Source organism: Felis catus, chromosome A2 (assembly GCF_018350175.1).
Source record: "Felis catus isolate Fca126 chromosome A2, F.catus_Fca126_mat1.0, whole genome shotgun sequence".
Lineage (NCBI taxonomy): Eukaryota > Metazoa > Chordata > Mammalia > Carnivora > Felidae > Felis > Felis catus.
The window spans coordinates 15141834-15159643 of NC_058369.1; the positions used below are offsets into that span (position 1 = coordinate 15141834).

At 54.7% G+C, this 17810-nt stretch overlaps 1 protein-coding gene and 1 long non-coding RNA gene across 5 annotated transcripts; one reads left to right on the forward strand and one right to left on the reverse strand.

The window, feature by feature from the left end:
• Positions 1–42: 42 nt before the first annotated feature.
• TMEM158 (transmembrane protein 158) lies at positions 43–1948 on the reverse strand. Its single transcript, XM_023248010.2, has one exon. It carries the CDS (start codon positions 1608–1610, stop codon positions 699–701), a length of 912 nt encoding a protein of 303 aa, XP_023103778.2. The 5' UTR covers positions 1611–1948; the 3' UTR covers positions 43–698.
• A 396-nt stretch (positions 1949–2344) lies between these two features.
• On the forward strand, positions 2345–16085 carry LOC109495126. 4 transcript variants are annotated; one of them, XR_006591973.1, is made up of 5 exons: positions 2345–2953; positions 6949–7097; positions 11007–11746; positions 14930–15077; positions 15174–16085. It is a non-coding gene; the product is annotated as an uncharacterized LOC109495126 (long non-coding RNA). The 4 variants fall into 4 exon arrangements; XR_002739310.2 differs by lacking the exon at positions 6949–7097 and having other exon boundaries at positions 15174–15992; XR_006591974.1 differs by lacking the exon at positions 11007–11746 and having other exon boundaries at positions 15174–15841.
• Positions 16086–17810: the final 1725 nt, after the last annotated feature.

The window sequence follows — 17810 nt, forward strand, 5'->3', positions numbered from 1 at the left end:
TCTTCCTAGATCAAATGAAGAAAAAAGCTACATACGCATCTCTGGAGGAAAATGTCTGTATTAAAAGCCAAAAAAAAAACCACAGAAGTACAAGAAACGCCCACCAGGCCACGTCACTGGATAGATCGACTTGGAAAAGGTTCATAAAGTTCATTCTCAGCGGTAACAATATGTGGGTGTGAAATCCTTCCCATGCCTCCCCCCTCCCCCACCTTTAAATAAATTAAAAAAAAACAAGAAACTTCAAATACTAGGTTTGGATACAAAGAGCTTCTCTTCCTACAGCAATAGCAATTTGATTTTGTTTTGTTTTGTTTTTTTACTAAAACTTTCATTTAAAACAGTTATTAAATATATAAAACAAATACACAGGATTTGGTCATTTTCTGCCATGAATATAGGGCACGTGGGTGCGGGGAGGGAGGGCAGGGGGATGCAACCGAGGGGAAAGGGCCCCATTTCCCTCCTCCGTCTGCCGTCTGCCGAGCTGCGCGGCTCCCACCTTGCAGCTGCCCCCTCGGAACCAGAAGCGCCGCCCGCGTCCCGCTGGGCCACCCCGCTGGGCCCCCTCCGGCGGCCCCCTCCCCGGAAGAAGAACTAACGGTCACGACAGCACGAAGCACACCGGCCGAGCCTCCCGGCGGGAAAGGCACCCGAGAGCGCGGACACAGGGCGGGCGCGGGGAGGAGCGGGGCGGGTCACTTGGCCGCCGCCCCCGAGGTGACGGCCGCGGCGGCGGCGGCGGCGGCGGCGGCCGCGGCCGCGGCGGCGGCGGTGGTCCCAGCGGGCACGGCGGCGGGGGCGGCGGCGGCGGCGGCGGCGGCGCTGGCGGTGGTCCGGCGCTGCTCCATGCCGTTGGGCAGGAAGCCGGCGATGATGGGCACCGGCCAGATGAGGGCGGCCACGCTCCACACGACGATGACCAGGGTCATGAAGCAGGCCACCAGCGTGGACTCGATGGGCTTGCGGTTCAGCCGCCAGCCCGGCTCGCCCTGCAGCTCCTCCAGGCTGAAGTCCAGGCAGCAGAAGTGCAGCGGCTCGCCCTGCAGCCACAGCGGCCCGGGGGGCTCGGCCGCGGGGTAGGCGGGCAGCGCGGTGGGCGCCCCGGCGGCGGCGGCGGCGGCGGCGGCGGCGGCGGGCCGGAGGCGGCCGGGGCGGCGGCCGCGCACCCAGCCGCAGCCCACGCACAGGCGCAGGTCCTGCTGCGCGCCGCCGGCCGCCAGCCCCAGGTGCTCGATGAGCAGCGGCGGCCCGACGCGGTGGAAGGCGGCGGCGAAGAAGGCGCGGCCGTGCGCGTTGGTGGAGAAGAGCAGCAGGTCGCACTGGAAGCCCCGCGGGCGGCCCCAGCGCACGAGCAGCGAGCTCAGCATCTGCCGCTGCACGCTGATGTTGCACGGCGCCGCCGCCGCCGCCTCCTCCGGGCCCGGGCGCTCGGGGGGCCCGGGCGCCGCGGAGGCCAGCAGCCGCGGGGCGGCGGGCTCGCCCGCGGACGACGCGTTGACGGAGGCGTTGGGGGGCGCCCCACCGAGGCCCGGCGCGTCCGCGGCCCCGCCGCGGGCGGGCGGCAGCGGGCAGGCGGCGGCCAGCAGCGCGGCGAGCGGGAGCAGCATGGCCTGCGGCGGGCGCCTACGCGCGCGGGGCGGGCGGCGGCTGCATGGCGCACGGACGACTGGCCGGCGAGCGGACGGCGGGACCGCGGGAGCTGGCGGCCGGGCGGAGTGGGGGCGCGCCCGGCACCCGGCAGCCCGCGGGGGCGGCGCGGAGGAGGCGGCGGAGGCGGCGGCGGCGGCGGCGGCGGCGGCTCGCTCGGCACGGGGATCCCTCCCCGGCCCGGCTGCGTCTGGGGTTCCCCGCCGCCCCCGACGCGGGGGCCCTCGGACGGCCGGGCTGCTCTGCAGGGCCCGGCGCTCGCCCGGAGCAGGATTCCCCGGCTCGGCTCCGCCTCCCGCGCGCCCCGCCCCGCCCCGCCCTCCGCCCGCCCGGCTGCGAGACTCGGGGGAGGGCGGGGTTCCACGCGCCGGGCCGGGCGGGACGCGCGCTGGGTGTCGGCCTGGGACCCTGCCGCCTGCGCGCGGCCCGGCCCGGGGCGGAGCGGAGGGTTGCGGGAGCCGCGCGGGGCGGGGGTGGGGGGTGGGGGGGTGGGGAAGGGGGCGGGGACGGTTAGCCCGGCCGCGGGGCGGGGAGCTTGCCCACGCGTGCGACTCCGGGCGGAGGAGGCGCCGTGGGACAACTGCGTCCTCGCATCCCCTGGTCACGCCGAGGGCTGAGCCTGCGAGTGCTCACCTGGACCCCTCTTGTTTTACAGAAGGGGAAACTGAGGCCGAGAGACGCCCCCCCCCTTCACCCCCCCCCCCACCTCCCAGGCCACCCCACAAGCCAGGAACAGGACTCCGGGCCACTAGGCTTTCTGCCTTTCCACGATGTCTCTTAAAATCAATCTCAAATCTGCAGTTTCTTTTTAATACGCCTCGGACACGTTAGACCCACTTGGTATTCTCAAAGCAGGCAGAACCCGGAGGAAAACGCCAGGAACTCCATCCGAGTTTCGGGTGGGGATGGGCTGGCGGCAATGTGAGCCTCGCGGCTCCGAGGGAGGGGTCCCGAGGGGTGTTTCAGTCCCAGGAAGCCGCTGCTCCCGTGCAGGGCCCCCACCTGGCCGGCAGAGGAGCATTTGTCTGTACAATCCGTGTCAAGGGACAGTTCATCCCGTTTAGGATAGACAGTAGGTTGGGAGAGGCCTGTCAAGAGTAAGGAGCCACGACCAGTTATATTTTCAGAACACTTTCCTAGTTAATTTGGCTCTTACACTTGGCGGGAAAATCACTGATGCCCTCCAAGAGAATGACCTATGGTTTAAAGCCATCGTGCTCCCTGAGCACCAACTCTTTCTGAGGCTGGAAGCCGTGGAGGGACCCACCGGCAGGAAGCAGTCAGCAAAGTGGGCCTCACGGAGGTGAGTTTCCTGAACGGAACTATATTGCTGGGCGTCATGGCTGATGACATTTCTGGAAGCCGTGCGTTATTTCTAACAACGAGTAAAAGCAGGTTGAGAAAGATTGTAAAAACAGCCTCAAAATATCTGAACCTACCTGGCCTCTTTCCAGCTGGGCAAGTCATTATTCTGACGTGGCCTTGGTTTCCCCATCTGAACAGTGAGGTCGCGGTACCTGCCCAGCAGGGATGCTGGGATAAATGCACCCAACCCAGTGGCCACCTGTCTGTCCACAGAAGTGCTTCCGTGTCCAGTGGTGGCTGCTGTGATGTCCTTACTATTAGTCCCGCCAGAACTGGCTGTCTGGAAGGGTCCTTGGTTTCTATAGAAATGATACATTTCCCCGAGGGACTAGGACTCCCCTTTTGTTTAAGCCCTCATCACTTTTCTGCTGGGAAGTGATGCTCCCAGAGAGAATGATGTGCATTTTCATGCTTCTATTAAAAATTACTCTTCCTTTAAAAGCCTTGCATGTCAGGAACTCTTTTGGCTGCCTTTGGGGGACTGAGCAAGGGGGGCCTGGGAACAGCCCCAGAACGTCAGGTGATGTGAGGGCCGAGAGAGGCCCAGTCTTCAAGGGGTGCGTTCTAAGCTTGGCCACTGTGTACAATAGTGGGTGACGCTCTCTAGGGTTTCGGCCAGAGGTGGGGGCTCCCTGGTTTTGTCTGTGCAGCAGAGAAGGCGGCAGCAGAGGGAGAAGACAAAGATCTGCTTGGGGGGGGGGGGAGGGCAAGCAGTTTGCTGCAAAGTCATATCACCGTAGCCCCGTGTTCTGGCCACCGGCCTCCTGGCCTCGTTTCCAGCACATGCCACAGAGGTCCGACACTCACCCTCCCTCAGAGGGACTGAAACTCTAGATTGATCTGCCTTCTTTTTGAAAAAAAAAATTTTTTCAACGTTTTTTATTTATTTTTGGGACAGAGAGAGACAGAGCATGAACGGGGGAGGAGCAGAGAGAGAGGGAGACACAGAATCCAAAGCAGGCTCCAGGCTCTGAGCCATCAGCCCAGAGCCCGACGCGGGGCTCGAACTCACAGACCGTGAGATCATGACCTGGCTGAAGTCGGACGCTTAACCGACTGCGCCACCCAGGCGCCCCTGATCTGCCTTCTTTTTGGACAGTGGGAATTGGGGAAGAAAAGGCAAACAGTGAAGTTAGTTTCTGTCCTGTTGACTGCTGTGTTACCAGCAATGAGAAGAGGGCCTCACAGGGTAGGCAGAGGCTCAGAATTAGTGCCATGTCACCTTGTGGAGGTGGGGTTCCAAAGTCTGTAGGTGAGTTAGAGGATCTGGTGCAAATCTCTTTTATTTTGAGAAAAGTTGTCAGTTGAGTTTCTTTTTGTCAGATGCGTGTTTTATAAACGTATGCGAATATGTTATAACCTGCCTACAATATGGCAGATAGTCTGTGCTTATATTCACGGCTTGTATTCCGTGCCACACTCTTTCTTGTATTTGAAATTAGCTCAAATTGATTTGTTCTTGATTTCTGTGAGGATTCCGTCTTTGGATATTTATGTTTTCTAAGGGGGTGAAAATTATTTTGGAAACCAAGCCCAAAGTGCTGTCTTATACACACAGTGATTTCCTTCCTCCAGTCCTTCAGTTCAAGTTCACAACATCCTGCTATGATCATTATATATAATATATATACACACGCATATATTGTATATAATGTGTATGTATATACATTATATATAATGTTTTTTATTCTCGAGAGAGAGAGAGACAGAGTGTGAGCAGGGGAGGGGCAGAGAGAGAGGGAGACGCAGAATTTGAAGCAGGCTCCAGGCTCTGAGCCATCAGCACAGAGCCTGATGTGGGGCTCGAACTCACGGCTGAAGGCGGACTCTTAACTGACTGAGCCACCCAGGCACCCCTGTGTGTATTTTTTTTTTTTTACTTAACAGAGGAATACATTGTTTGGCTTACACCCCTAATTCATGATCAGCTATATAGTATTTATATATGAGATAATATGACTTTGTACCATTTGTGATAATATGGGTATGTAACATATATAAACAATAATATGACTTTGTGGCATTAAATAAGGGAAAATGTCATCTGTATGTTTTGTTGCCTTTACAGAATAATAAAAGAGTTACATATTTAAAAACATTAAAAACATATAACATATTGTATCATATGTTATAAACATATTTAGTAGATTGCATTGCAACTGCATTGTATAAAGGTTGGGAATCAGCAGAGGAGACAATGAGAACCCAAGCTACCTGGTCTCTACTTTTCTGTATGTGCATAATTCTCCTCCTCCTCCTCCTCCTCCTCCTCCTCCTCCTCCTCCTCCTCCTCCTTCTCCTCCTCCTCCTCCTTCTAAGTGTTTATTTATTTTGAGAGAGAGAAAGAGAGACAGAGCACAAGTAGGGGAGGGGCAGAGAGAGAGGGAGACACAGAATCCAAAGCAGGATCCAGGCCCTGAGCTGTCAGCACAGAGCTCCATGCAGGGCTTGAACCCATAACCACGAGATCATGACCTGAGCCAAAGTCGAATGCTTAACTGACTGAGCCATGAGCCATCCAGGTGCCCCATAGTTATTCTTTTCTGCGTTTTGCATACTCCCTAAAACATGCAACAATTACTTCTGAAAAAAAAAAAAAAGAGAGAGAGAATTATAGGCGTGCCTGAATGGCTCAGTGGGTTAAGTGTCTGACTCTTGATTTCTGCTCAGGTCGTGATCTCCGGGTTCATGGGATTGCGCCCCATGTTGGACTCTGCACTGTTATCAAGGATCCTGCCTGGGATTCTCTCTCTCCTTCTTTCTGCCCATCCCCTGTGCATGCATGCTCTCTCTCTCTCTCTCTCTAAGCAAATAAACATTTAATTTTTTTTTTTAACGTGTATTTATTTTTGAGACAGCGAGAGACAGAGCATGAACAGGAGAGGGGCAGAGAGAGAGGGAGACACAGAATCTGAAACAGGCTCCAGGCTCTGAGCTGTCAGCACAGAGCCCAACGCAGGGCTCGAACTCACGTGCTGTGAGATCATGACCTGAGCCGAAGTCGGACGCTTAACCGACTGAGCCACCCAGGCGCCCCATAAGCAAATAAACATTAAAAAAAAAGAGAGAGAATTGTATTAAAGCCTCACCCCCTTTTGCAACTGTTACTGTTTTCCTCTCTTCCTTCAGCCTGGCAGGGACCCCAAGGGCCAGCCAGGGACATAGGGTGTGTAACACCCCGTTGCTGACGGAGTGAGCTGGTGGGTTAAGAGCGCTGCCTGAGCTATAGGCAGAGACCTGCTCATATGCCGCGTGGTTCCCGGCCTGCTCTCCAATCCATCTCCTACCCCTTTCCGTGCCCCTCACCGGCTCTGTTCCAGGCGCACTGGCTTCCTTGCTGTTCCTGGGACGTGCAAACTCAAGGTCTTTGCCCCTGCTCTTCCCTCTGCCTGGGCGGCTGTTCTTTGTGACACTGCCTTTGCCGGCTCCCTGTTTCCCTCGGCTCTCTGCTGCGATGGAGGTTCCTCGGCGAGGCCCTTCTCGACGGCTCCTGTGAAACAGCACCATTGCCACTGTCCCCGTCACCACTTCCTGTGCACTGTTCCGCGTCTTCCTAGTACTCACCGCCAGCTGACATACTCTTCTCGGTTTAACGTCTCTTTATTGGAATGTCTACCCCCCCGCCCCCAAAGCAGGGCTTTCTCTGTTTTGTTCGGGGGAACAGTAAGAGGTTCGGCGATAGTTGGTGAATGAGTGAATTCCAAAGGCTGCCCGTCCAGCAGGTGGGATGTGGGTGGCGGTCTAGGGAGTTGAGAGGGACAGAGCCACACCGGTTCCCCAGCAACAAGACTGGTGTTTCCCGACCAGCCTGCAGGCGGGAGGCCGCCCACCAGGCCCTGCCCAGGGCTGGTAGGAACGTTCCAGATGGGCCCAGACCTTCCTTCTATCGATGTAAGGATGAAAGGCAAATGAGCCTCCTTCCATCCCCCCCAGGTCCTGTAATTTATAGAAAACAAACGGAAGACTTTCAGCCATCCTCTGTTTTGTTCATAAAATACCGACAGCAAGTTTTTCCACACGGACCGTATTGGTAGAAAACAATCACCGAGGACTTCAAAGAAAATAATTAGTAATGCGGCACGGTAATTTCATTTTCTTCGTTTCCTCTGCCCCTCCCCGGTATTAGCTAATTTTTCCTTGTACCGCCTATGAAGTAGGACCTAACAAAAAGATCTCTTTGGGTTATTCGAATTCCTTTTATCCAACGACCTCAGAGTGTTGCAGGTACAGTGATTCGTGAGTCCTCCCCTATTATGCGGGTGGAATTAAGATATTATTCCCACACACTGTAGACTGCGAAATAAGCAAGAGCCACAAAAGCGTCGTAAAAATAGGACAGAGAAGAGACAGGCTCAGAAACCAGCGGCTCAGCCACATCAGAGTCACTGGGGAAGGCCTTGCTACTTTGTTGGTGTGTGTTGGCGGGGGGGGGGGGGGGGGGGGGGACACTCAGCGAGTGGTGGGAGGATATTTTCCACGCCTGCCTCCCTGAGAAATCCCATTCCTCGGATGGGAAACTCGAGGACTGGTCACAGGGGCAGCTGAAGAGCGGGCCTCTGTCGCGGGCCCCCTGGGGGAGCCCCGGAAGCCCCCCCCCCCACCCCCTGGTGTTCGCCGATAAGATCCTGACCATCCTGTGCCCTCTGCTTCCGTGCAGCTCCGTCATCTTTCTGGGCACCTGAGCCAGACCTTCAGGGTGTGGGCATTTATTCTTCCCGATCGCTGTGGTCGGAAGGGAGATTTATGTCCGCCTAGCCCCGGCAGCAATTATAGCCCGCACAATTCATTTGGCAATTAATCATAGGCGGCCCCGGGACACGGCTGCCGTAGCCCGCTTCAGGCTGTTGGTTGGACTTAACTCTGTCTCGTGCATTTGTTGTTTGCTGGTGGGCACCCTCCGTGCATGGTGGGCAGGGCCACTGCTGGTATCTCTTTTCTATCCAGGGACCTGAGCATCATTCTGGGTTTCTGGGGAGATTCCAGCAAAGACTTTTTGAGGAGAGAAGGAGCCGCTGCTGTTAGAAAAAGATGAAGAGGGGCGCCTGGGTGGCTCAGTCGGTTAAACGTCCGACTTCGGCTCAGGTCACGATCTCACGGTATGTGAGTTCGAGCCCCGCGTCGGGCTCTGTGCTGACTGCTCAGAGCCTGGAGCCTGTTTCGGATTCTGTGTCTCCTTCTCTCTCTGACCCTCCCCCATTCATGCTCTGTCTCTCTCTGTCTCAAAAATAAATAAAAAAGTTAAAAAAAAAATTAAAAAAAAAAAAAGAAAAAGATGAAGAGTCTAAGAGCCACCGGGAGGAGGAAAACAGTGCCCAAGTGGTACGTGTGTAGAAAGATTCCAAGGGGAAAGATGTGCCTGCTGAGTGAACACCTCTTCTGGGCTTGGCCTCGCATTGGCACCTTCACCAGATGACGATTGTCCCTTAACAGACACTTGTTGAGTGCCAGGCACCGTGTCAAGTGCTTGAAATGCATCCTCACCACAGTCCCCCGAGGAAGACATTGCCATGGCCATTTTCCAGATGAGGTAAACTGAGGCTCCAAGGGATTAAGTCACTTGGACAGAGTCACACAGTGGTGGAACAAGATTCAAACTTCGACCGTCTCGTTCTTTTTTTTTTTTTTAAGTAAACTCTGCACCCAACGTGGGGCTTGAACTTGGGGCTTGACCCCAAGATCAAGTGTTACAGGCTCTACCCACTGAGCCAGCCAGGCGCCCCTCGTTCATCATCACAGCCCTGCTCCGTGGCCTCTGCCGTCACCAGCGACCTCGGGAGTTGGAGGGCATCGTTGTGTTTTACTGATGGGGAAGCAGGTGCAGGGTGGCTGGGCCGCTGGCAAAGCCTGGCCCGTCTACATCTCTTCAGCCTTCCAAGTGCATCTACCCTGCATTCACTCCCGGCTCATATATCCCACCGACGCTGAGATGCCGGAGGATGTCCCCCCAGTCTGGTGCATCCCTAATGACGAAGCCCTGGATTATGGTTCTCCAAATCCATTACCTCCAGGGTGCCCGGTAGGGAGCAAGGACTCGGCGAGCGCTGGCTGGGAACCCGGGCTTCGGCAGGGACCACTTAGCTGGGCAGACGTCCAGCCTGGGGCTCCTGAGATTACCTGGGAGCCTTTGGGTTTGACATCGATGGATTCTTACATAGTGTATTTATGAATGACTCAGGGACATATTTAAGAGAAAGATGGAAAAGACAAGGGATACGGACTAACCCACACTGAGGGCAACGATGGAGTAGTTTCCGTGAAAACACCCAGCTTCCGGGATCGGTATCTGTCACAGGAACCTAACTGATGCTCTGTCTCTAGAAAACATTTTTCGTTAATAAAAATAATTTTGCAGGGAGAAGACAATGCTTAAAGCAAGTGACATTTTGGGGTTCTCTTATCCATCTTCTAAAAAGTTGGGATGTCACTTAGCCCTGATAGTCATGAATTCTGAGGGTTTCAGTAGGGAAAGCCTGGGGGACTGAGCTGGGTCACCGGCCACTAGCGGGTGTCATCTGGGATTACGTGGTGCTTCTAAACACCGCCAAACACTCCCTTCAAGTAGAGTAATTAACATTCCATTTCTAGAGGTAGGGAGGAGCTGGGGGAAGCAAGAGCCCATTTTGAGAGAGCCAGGCACAGTGGAACACATTTATCAGACTTTCATGCCTTCTAACCGCACCCTTCCCACGGATCTTCTGGCCCACACATGCTTGGGGACATCTGTCATTTGCCTGGGCACACTCGGTCATGCAGGGGTCTTGCCTGGCATTCCCTTTGCGTTGAGGTGGCTTCTCCTCCTGCTCTATCCGTTCTTTTTATTTAGTTTTTAAAGGGGCGCCTGGGTGGCGCAGTCGGTTAGGCGTCCGACTTCAGCCAGGTCACGATCTCGCAGTCCGTGAGTTCGAGCCCCGCGTCGGGCTCTGGGCTGATGGCTCAGAGCCTGGAGCCTGTTTCCGATTCTGTGTCTCTCTCTCTCTGCCCCTCGCCCGTTCATGCTCTGTCTCTCTCTGTCCCAAAAATAAATAAACGTTGAAAAAAAAATTTTTTTAAATGTATTTATTTTGAGAGAGAAAGGGCAAGCGGGGGAGGGGCAGAGAGAGAGAGAGAGAGAGAGAGAGAGAGAGAGAATCTCAAGCAGGCTCCCCACTGCCAGTGTGGAGCCTGACGCAGGGCTCGATCCCACGAACTGTGAGCCGAAACCAAGAGTCCAACACTTAACCGACCGAGCCACCCAGGCGCCCCTATCCGTTCTTTTTCTACTGAGGTGTCTAGATTTTCTATTTGAGAACCTTGTGGCTGTGAACGTGGCTTTTGGAGCCGGGCAGACCTGGCTTGGACACACTCCTCGACATTGCTGTGTCTCAGTTTTCTTGCCTGTGAAATGGGCCTAATATTTGTTCTCTGGTGCGGGTTAAATGTGGTCATCGTTGTAGAATGATCAGATCAGGGCCTGCGCAGGGTGAGTGTGCAGTGAGTGTGGTCAGCACTTTTGCTTTGGCTCCTCCTCTGTTCTTACGCTACTGTGAGAATTGTACGCCTGCACCTGTAGGGTCACACTGTGTGTGATGGGGGAGGGTCAGGTCCAGACTGAGAAGAAGCTAAGCTGCTGGCTACGTGGACCGTCCCCGGCAATGAAGCACAGCTGTAATCCAGTGACCACGAGGACAGGAAGGCCTCCTGGAGGCCACCTAGTCCAAAATCTTCATAGATGGGGAAACCGAGGCCCAGAGTGGGGTGCTGGCCTGGCCAAAGATCACACACCGATTGGCCGCAAAACCAGGGCTGGAAGCCAAGCCTTGTGGCCTACTGGGCATCAGGCATGACACCTTTTTCTGGAAGGACAGCCCTCAGCAATGCTTTTAGAGCCGCACTTTACAAATGAGGGCCCGTTGCAAAGTGAGAGCAGAGAGCCTTTCTAATTTACTTAGAGAAGAAGAGGAAAATGATGGGCTTGATAATTGCTAGAGTCGCACTTCTAACTCTATTTACAGGGTGGAAGATTGATTGCGGGGGCTAAGAACATCGGCAGGCTCGGCAGGCTTCTGTTCTGATGCAATTAAGCTTTGCTCCTTCCAGCTCTGCCTAGGACCTGGGTCAGGCCCCGCGAGACCTGGGTGTGAGATGGAAGCCCAGTCTGGACCTGCTCCAGCCTTGAGTCCTGAAGAAGTCCGTGGGAATAGGCAAGAACTTGGCGCCCATGGTCCAAGTAAGGCCATCGGGGCCGTTGGGTCATGCTTCCTGGTACCTGGGCTGCTGGCCAGACCCTCACACGGTATCAGAATCCCCCCGCCACTACCTGCTTGAAGCTGGGCGGCTCCAGGACCACCCCGAGCTGGCCGTGCTCCGTCCTCACCACCCAGGCTGGCCCCCTGGGTAGCAGCCGCCGTCTTGATTGCGCCTGGGTTTCCTCTGCGCTTTGCACTTCGGCGATGTGGGCTGTGAACCTCTCCACGGAAGACCCCAGTGCTACTCTGGAGCTGGGCCTCTTTTCCCAACCCTGTCCACCCTAGCCAAGCATGGCTCAGCCCATTTGTTTGCTTTTGTTGTTTATGAGAGTGGAAAATTGGAAACCAACCAAATGCCCCCAAATAAGGGATGGTTATGGAAATGTAGAAATGTTGACCACTGTGAAAGGGTATGCAGCCGTGGCAATTCTTTTTACGAAGAGTCTTCTGCTTAGCATGACATTGAGACCGCCATGTTGAACTGGGCACCTCTCATGGCGTCCAAGGTGTGTGGAACTCCTGAGCCCTTATGGTTGCTCAGAACCCCCAAATGGTGAGATCATGACCTGAGCTGAAGTCAGATGCTTAACTGACTGAGCCACCCCGGGCACTCCCAGACCCTTCCTCTCAATAAGGTGGTTGAGCCCTGGTTTTTGCCACTGGATCACGTCCCTCAGCTTCCATACTACAACCACAAATGGCTTCCCAGATCTTGACTGTGCCTGAATCTCCTGGAAGGCCCCATCCTAGCATTTCTTGTTCAGCGGGGTGGGGGAGGAAGGAGGGAACCTGACAATCCACATCTCTAACAAGGTCTCAGGTGATTTCCAGATGATGGTGACGTCACTGGTCTGGGACCACACTCAGAAACACTAGACTGTTTCTTCTGAACATGTGGAAGATGCTCCCCGAGAGGAATTTTGGTGAACAGTGTTTCCTCCATCTTGTCATATATTATTATATCATTATTGGAGGTAGAAAACATTACATAAAACGGTTTATGCCTGGGGCATCTGCTTCCTGGTTTCTCCAGCGAAGCAGAGAAGGGGATCCCAGCCCACCCATCAGCTGGGCTTGCTTAACCAAAGATGGGGGACTGTGGCTTGCAAAGATGATTTCCAGTAATGGATCAGGGCAACTCCCATGGTTTCTGGACCAGAGAGGGTGGCAGCATTGGGAGCAACACTGGGGGCAGGGTTGAGCCAGCAGGGGCTGGAGACCCAGAGCCCCAGAAGCCAGGTCAAGGATCAGTCAATACCCTGGCAGCTGTAATTGGGTACCACTGTGCCAAGGGCATGTCAGAGATGGCCAAGGGCACAGTTGACCTAGCTGTTCCCGCTGCCAGGGCCCTTGCTCTCTGTTGGGTGAGGAGAGGGGGGACACATGCAAATATGAAGACCTTAGGCTATAGTAGTGACTGGGGGAGAAGCTTCAGAGGACCTGGTTCGAGTCCCAGCTCTAGTATCCACTGATGAGGCTTTGATCTTGAGCACATGAAGGCACCTTCCTGAGTGCTATGGACATCTGGGCCTGTACCAGATGTCCTCTGCTCCGTGAGATTCCCTGGGCAAACGGGTCCTTAGGGCTGGCATTTCACTTCTCCATTAGACTTGTTTTCTTTTTTGAAGTAGGGACAGAGGGCCAGCTCAGATGTTGCAAGTACTTGGACCAGCCAGGACACCTTGGTTTTTACAGCCTCCTTGGTCATGAAGGGTGATCAGACTGTGAGAGACCCAACACCCTGTCTTGGCCCCTGGGGTGCTCCTTTTACTCTGACAGACAGGTGGAAGCAGGATGTTGGGGAGCACAGGCGTGGAGAGGGGTGGCATACCCAGAAGTTGGGGGCGCCCTGCCCAGCTGGGCCTCATTCGGCCCCAGCGGCTGCACGTCGTGGATCTGAAGGCACAGGGATCAAAGCACCAACAGTTCTGGCTCGGCCTCTCTGGACGCAGCCCTGACTGCTCACCACGGCTGTGGGGGTGCCTGGGGGGGCTCAGTCGGTTGAGCGTCTGACTTGGACTCAGGCCATGATCTCACAGTTCGTGAGTTCGAGCCCCGCTTCGGGCTCTCTGCTCTCAGCGTAGAGGCTGCTTTGGATCCTCTGCCCTGCTCATGCTATCTCTCTCAAAAATAAATACACACTGAAAAATAAAACCAAATGGGTGTGGATTGTGAAAGGAAGGGAGGCTCTTGACTGGGAGGGCATGGAGGGCAATGTGGGAGTACTACTCCTGGAATCAGCCCAGGGACTTGGCTTTGCCTGCTGTGGTATAAGGGGTTTGGGGGCCATTCCTGTGGTTGCCCCACATTCTATAATCAGACTGGTCCCAGGACTTAGGTCTCATCTGCCAACAGGCTGGTCGTGCCAACCTCAGGCTGGTCCCCTTCTCTGGCCATATAGGGCCACTCCTGTGACGTTGGGGCAGCCCCAGACTCAGGATTTGTTTCCCTCTCTCCCTTGCTCTGTCTTCCTTCCCGGGGCCTTGGGATTCTCCGGGCCACAGCTAACTGAGCACTCCACACCCCATTGAAAAGTCACCACAATAATTACCAGATCATTAACAGGGGATTTTGAAAAGGCACTTCAAAGCATCTTTCCCGGAATTGCTAAGACAGGTGTAAAAGTCTATCTGGGCCAAGAACAGTCAGTTTAAAAGGATGTTGGGGACCAAAGGGCAGGTGTTAATTAAACTGGGCTGAGCAGCCGCAAGGCTAGGTAACTTCGGATCTGAGCACGGTGACAACCAGGCTGTGGGGGCAGGGGGGAGGGACCTGAAAGTTTTAGACAAAACACAAAACGTACAGACTTTTTCCTCCATCCCTACTTTATTAAGGAATTTGGCCTTAAATCTGAGGTCTTCTTTTGAATGCCTGGTGCCTGCTTTGGCAAGGTTCGTATACAATAAATATAAATAAACCTGCCTGTGATGCAGCCTTCGTTGTTAATTTTCCTAATCGAAATTATTGAAAATCAAATGCCCAAATGGCTGGGAATACGGTGCACAGATCAGCTCTCCTTACGGTAAAAACCCTATAGGGGCACCTGGGTGGCTCAGTCGGCTGAGCATCCGACTTGGGCTCAGGTCTTGATCTCTCGGGTTTGTGAGTTCAAGCCCCACATTGGGCTCTGTGCTGTCAGCATGGAGCCCACTGCAGATCCTCTGTCCCTTCCCTCCTTCTTAAAAAAAATGTTTTTTTTAAAATGTTTATTTACTTTTGAGAAAGAGAGAGAGACAGACTGCAGGCAGGGGAGGAACAGAGAGAGAGGGAGACACAGAATCCGAAGCAGGCTCCGAGCTGTCTCGAACTCACGAACCGTGAGTTCTTGACCTGAGCCCAAGTCAGACCCTAACCAACGGAACCACCCAGGCGCCCCTGTCCCCCTCTGTCTTTATCCCTCTCCCTCTCTCACTTGCATGCTCTCTCTCACTCTCTCAAAGAGAAATAAACATTAAAAAAAAAAAAAAAAAACCCTAAAGGAAGGAAGAGAACAAATGTTTGTGTCTCAAACGGGCGGGCTCTTAGGAATACCCACCTTAGCCACCCACTTTCCCGAAAGCTTAACACGAGCTCCTGCCTCATGACAAGCCTGAAGATTGTTCGGGTGGATATAGGACCCTTCCTTCCCCGGGAACTTTGTTATCAGAGACCCTTGCCCACTTCCCACCGATCTGTAATCTGTACCGCAGGGGCCTCAAGGGCAGGACTTCATGGTCTGAGCCAGCGAGCTTCGTTTCTGGCTGCCCATCTGAATCCTACTCACGCTGACGTTGGAACTCGCCCAAGACATATGGAACCAGAATCTCTGGGGCTCCATATTTTTAAGCGGCTCTCAAGGTAATTGTTGCACAACCTTTAAAGTCTGGTGTTTGGGAACTTCAGGAGTCAAAAGTACTTTCTGTGAGTTTTTTTTTTTTTTTCTTTTTTGTATAGTCAAAGCTACTTCCCAGCGCAGCTGCCTCAAACCGTTGCCTTTGGGTCTTCAGCAACACGAGCTCCTTGAGAGGGCTGGTTGGCGAGACGCTATTTCCTAGACACCAGACAGAAACATGTAAGCCAAGCACGGGAACGTCTGGGCTCGTGGTGACCATCTTCGGCGTCACGCGAGAGCGTCTGTCTGGCACCTCGTAGGCTGCGGAAACAGGCGTGAAGCAGCCAGCGCTTCTGGGGGTTTCGTATCTGGAGTGTAGCAAATGCTACCTAGGACATCGTGCTATCCGGGTGCGACTGGCTAAGGGGCAATTGTGTCCGTTTGTCCACAAGACCACTCGTGCTGTGTGGTCCTAAGTGTGCTGGTCGACCACACGCCCACCCCAGATTCTCTGGCTGACTCCTGGACCTTTGGCTACAACCACAGTGGGAAAGGGAGGTACTGGGTGGCCCCGGAAGGGATGAATGAATGAAAGGGTAGAGCTAGGGAGGAGAGTGTCACCAGCTACGTGAGAATCAACAGCTTGGAGACCTTCTATAACTCCCAGATCACCCTGGGCCCGCCACCCCCCCCCCAAATCCTTCAATGTGCTGTCATCAGTTTGTCATTTAGGATTTTATTAAAGTCACCTGGAAAACCTGGTCTTTTATCTGAGGCAAGCTGACGTCTCTGACGCGTCTCTGGGCGTTCTGGGGGCCCTCGATTTTCTTGCCTGCCTGTGGCCCCGATTCCTGTTGGATACCCAGGTCTCCGTTCTGTGCTATTGTTCTTCCTGTAGGATGTCACCCCACCTCGTTTAGTCACCCGATCTCTTCTCACTCCAAAGTCCCGTCTTGGGCTCAAGGCTTGGGTGGAGCTGACTCCCAGACCCAGTTCAGCAGAGGCCAGAGACATTGAAAGCTCGCCACTGCCTTCAGCCTGGTTGGGATCCTTTATACGCACGCTGCTCCCCGTGCTATAAAAGCAAAGCGTGCATCCTTCTCCTGGCCCTTTGCCTCTCATCTAGCATCTTCTCACCCCCCAGCGGCCTCTGATGCCCCACTTGCCAGGGGCACCGCTGCCGGCCTGGGAGGGAGAGTGGAGAGATCATCTGAGAGAGAGGGGACAATTCTCCTGCGAATCAACACGATCTGGCTTCAGCATCAAATTCAAATGGCCAGAGATTAGATTCTGCAGGCATAAGCCAATTACATGCAAATTTTGGCAAATTATATGCAAACAACACACGTTGACTCTGCCCGGATTGCATCTGCTTAGAGCCGGCAAGTAGGGCTTGTTGGTGAAGTGCCTTCAAGATGCGGGGCCACAGGAGCCAGAGAGGAGAATGGTGGACTCTTCGACCCCACCTGCCTGCCGGGAAATCTTATGTGTGTCATCTGCTCAACTAACACTTCTGGAGTGGCTGCTGTGTGCCTGGCATGGTGATGGAGACAGTGCGATCAACGAGGAGCAATGCACCCCTACCCCCAGAACTTCTAGATAAGCCAGGACACAAATAAGGACGCTGAGGGGTTTTGCAATGGAAAGGCAAAGCTTTGGAAAGGCAATGATGGTGACGTGGACAGGATGCTTGGGGGGGGGGGGGACACAGAGCTGGCTGGCTTATCAGCCCGGGGGCATCAGAAAGCCTCCCGGAAGCAGTGATGCCCGAGCGGAGATTTGATGGATGAATAGGAGATACTGAGGGAACCAGGGGATTGCACTGGGCCACCCACAGCAGTGGGCGGATGATGTGGCACCGGACGGGGTGGGGGTGGGGGGTGTCGCGCATGAGGTGGGGTTGGGGAGCGAAGGGAGGAGGCTGGTGAGATTCGGGAGCTGGATCATCAAGGGTGTCAGCACTGAGAAGGTGGAGGTCTAGCCCGAAAAGTGAGAAAAATGAGAAAAAGAGATGTTTCAAGAAGCTGTCAGACTGCAGTGTGGGGTGTGGACTGCAGCCAGACCAGATGGGGCACAGCGGCCGGGTGCGAGAGCTCAGACTGAGCCGTGGTTGGGAGACACAAGGAGATGGAAATAATCAGGTACATTATATAGGGGTCCAAAATGGTAGGATTGTGTGACCAGTCCGTTGTGGAGGGTGGGGGTAGGGGAGCGAGCCTGTATGATTAGCAGGTCCGGGGCTTGGGTGATGGACCCAGACCGTGGGGGAAGACACTTCTGTCTCAGATATGCCCTGTGTGAGGAGCTGTAGGGGACTCCAGAGACCACATCCAAGATGCAGGATGCCTCTCGCCATCTTGGGTCAGGCTTTCCAGAAGCAAGTGTTTCATCTGAGTGCAAGTCATTGCATCACAGAGGAGCTCCCAGGAGCAACTGTAGAGGCGCGGGGAAGGGCATGGGAGGGGACAAGGGCTAACGGGACACCAGCCACACCCACGCGACAACTGCTTTGCCTCCACCAATCCCACGACCTATTTCCATTCCCAGTTTGCAGGTGAGAACGCACAGATGCCGAGAGAGACGCCTGCTCAGGGCCGCAGTGCTCATTTATTAGCCAAGGAACTCGGATTACCAGGCCCTTCTGACCCCACACCCCCCTCCCTGGACATCCACAACCACTGCCCCAGGCCTTCTAAAGGAGGCGCCACCCCAGCAAATGCCACCGCTGTCTTGGAAAATTTGCCGGGGCGAAGTCAGGG

Bases quoted from the DNA above. Each gene is read 5' to 3' on its own strand.
- TMEM158 (XM_023248010.2), bottom strand. From the start codon at position 1,610: ATGCTGCTCCCGCTCGCCGCGCTGCTGGCCGCCGCCTGCCCGCTGCCG.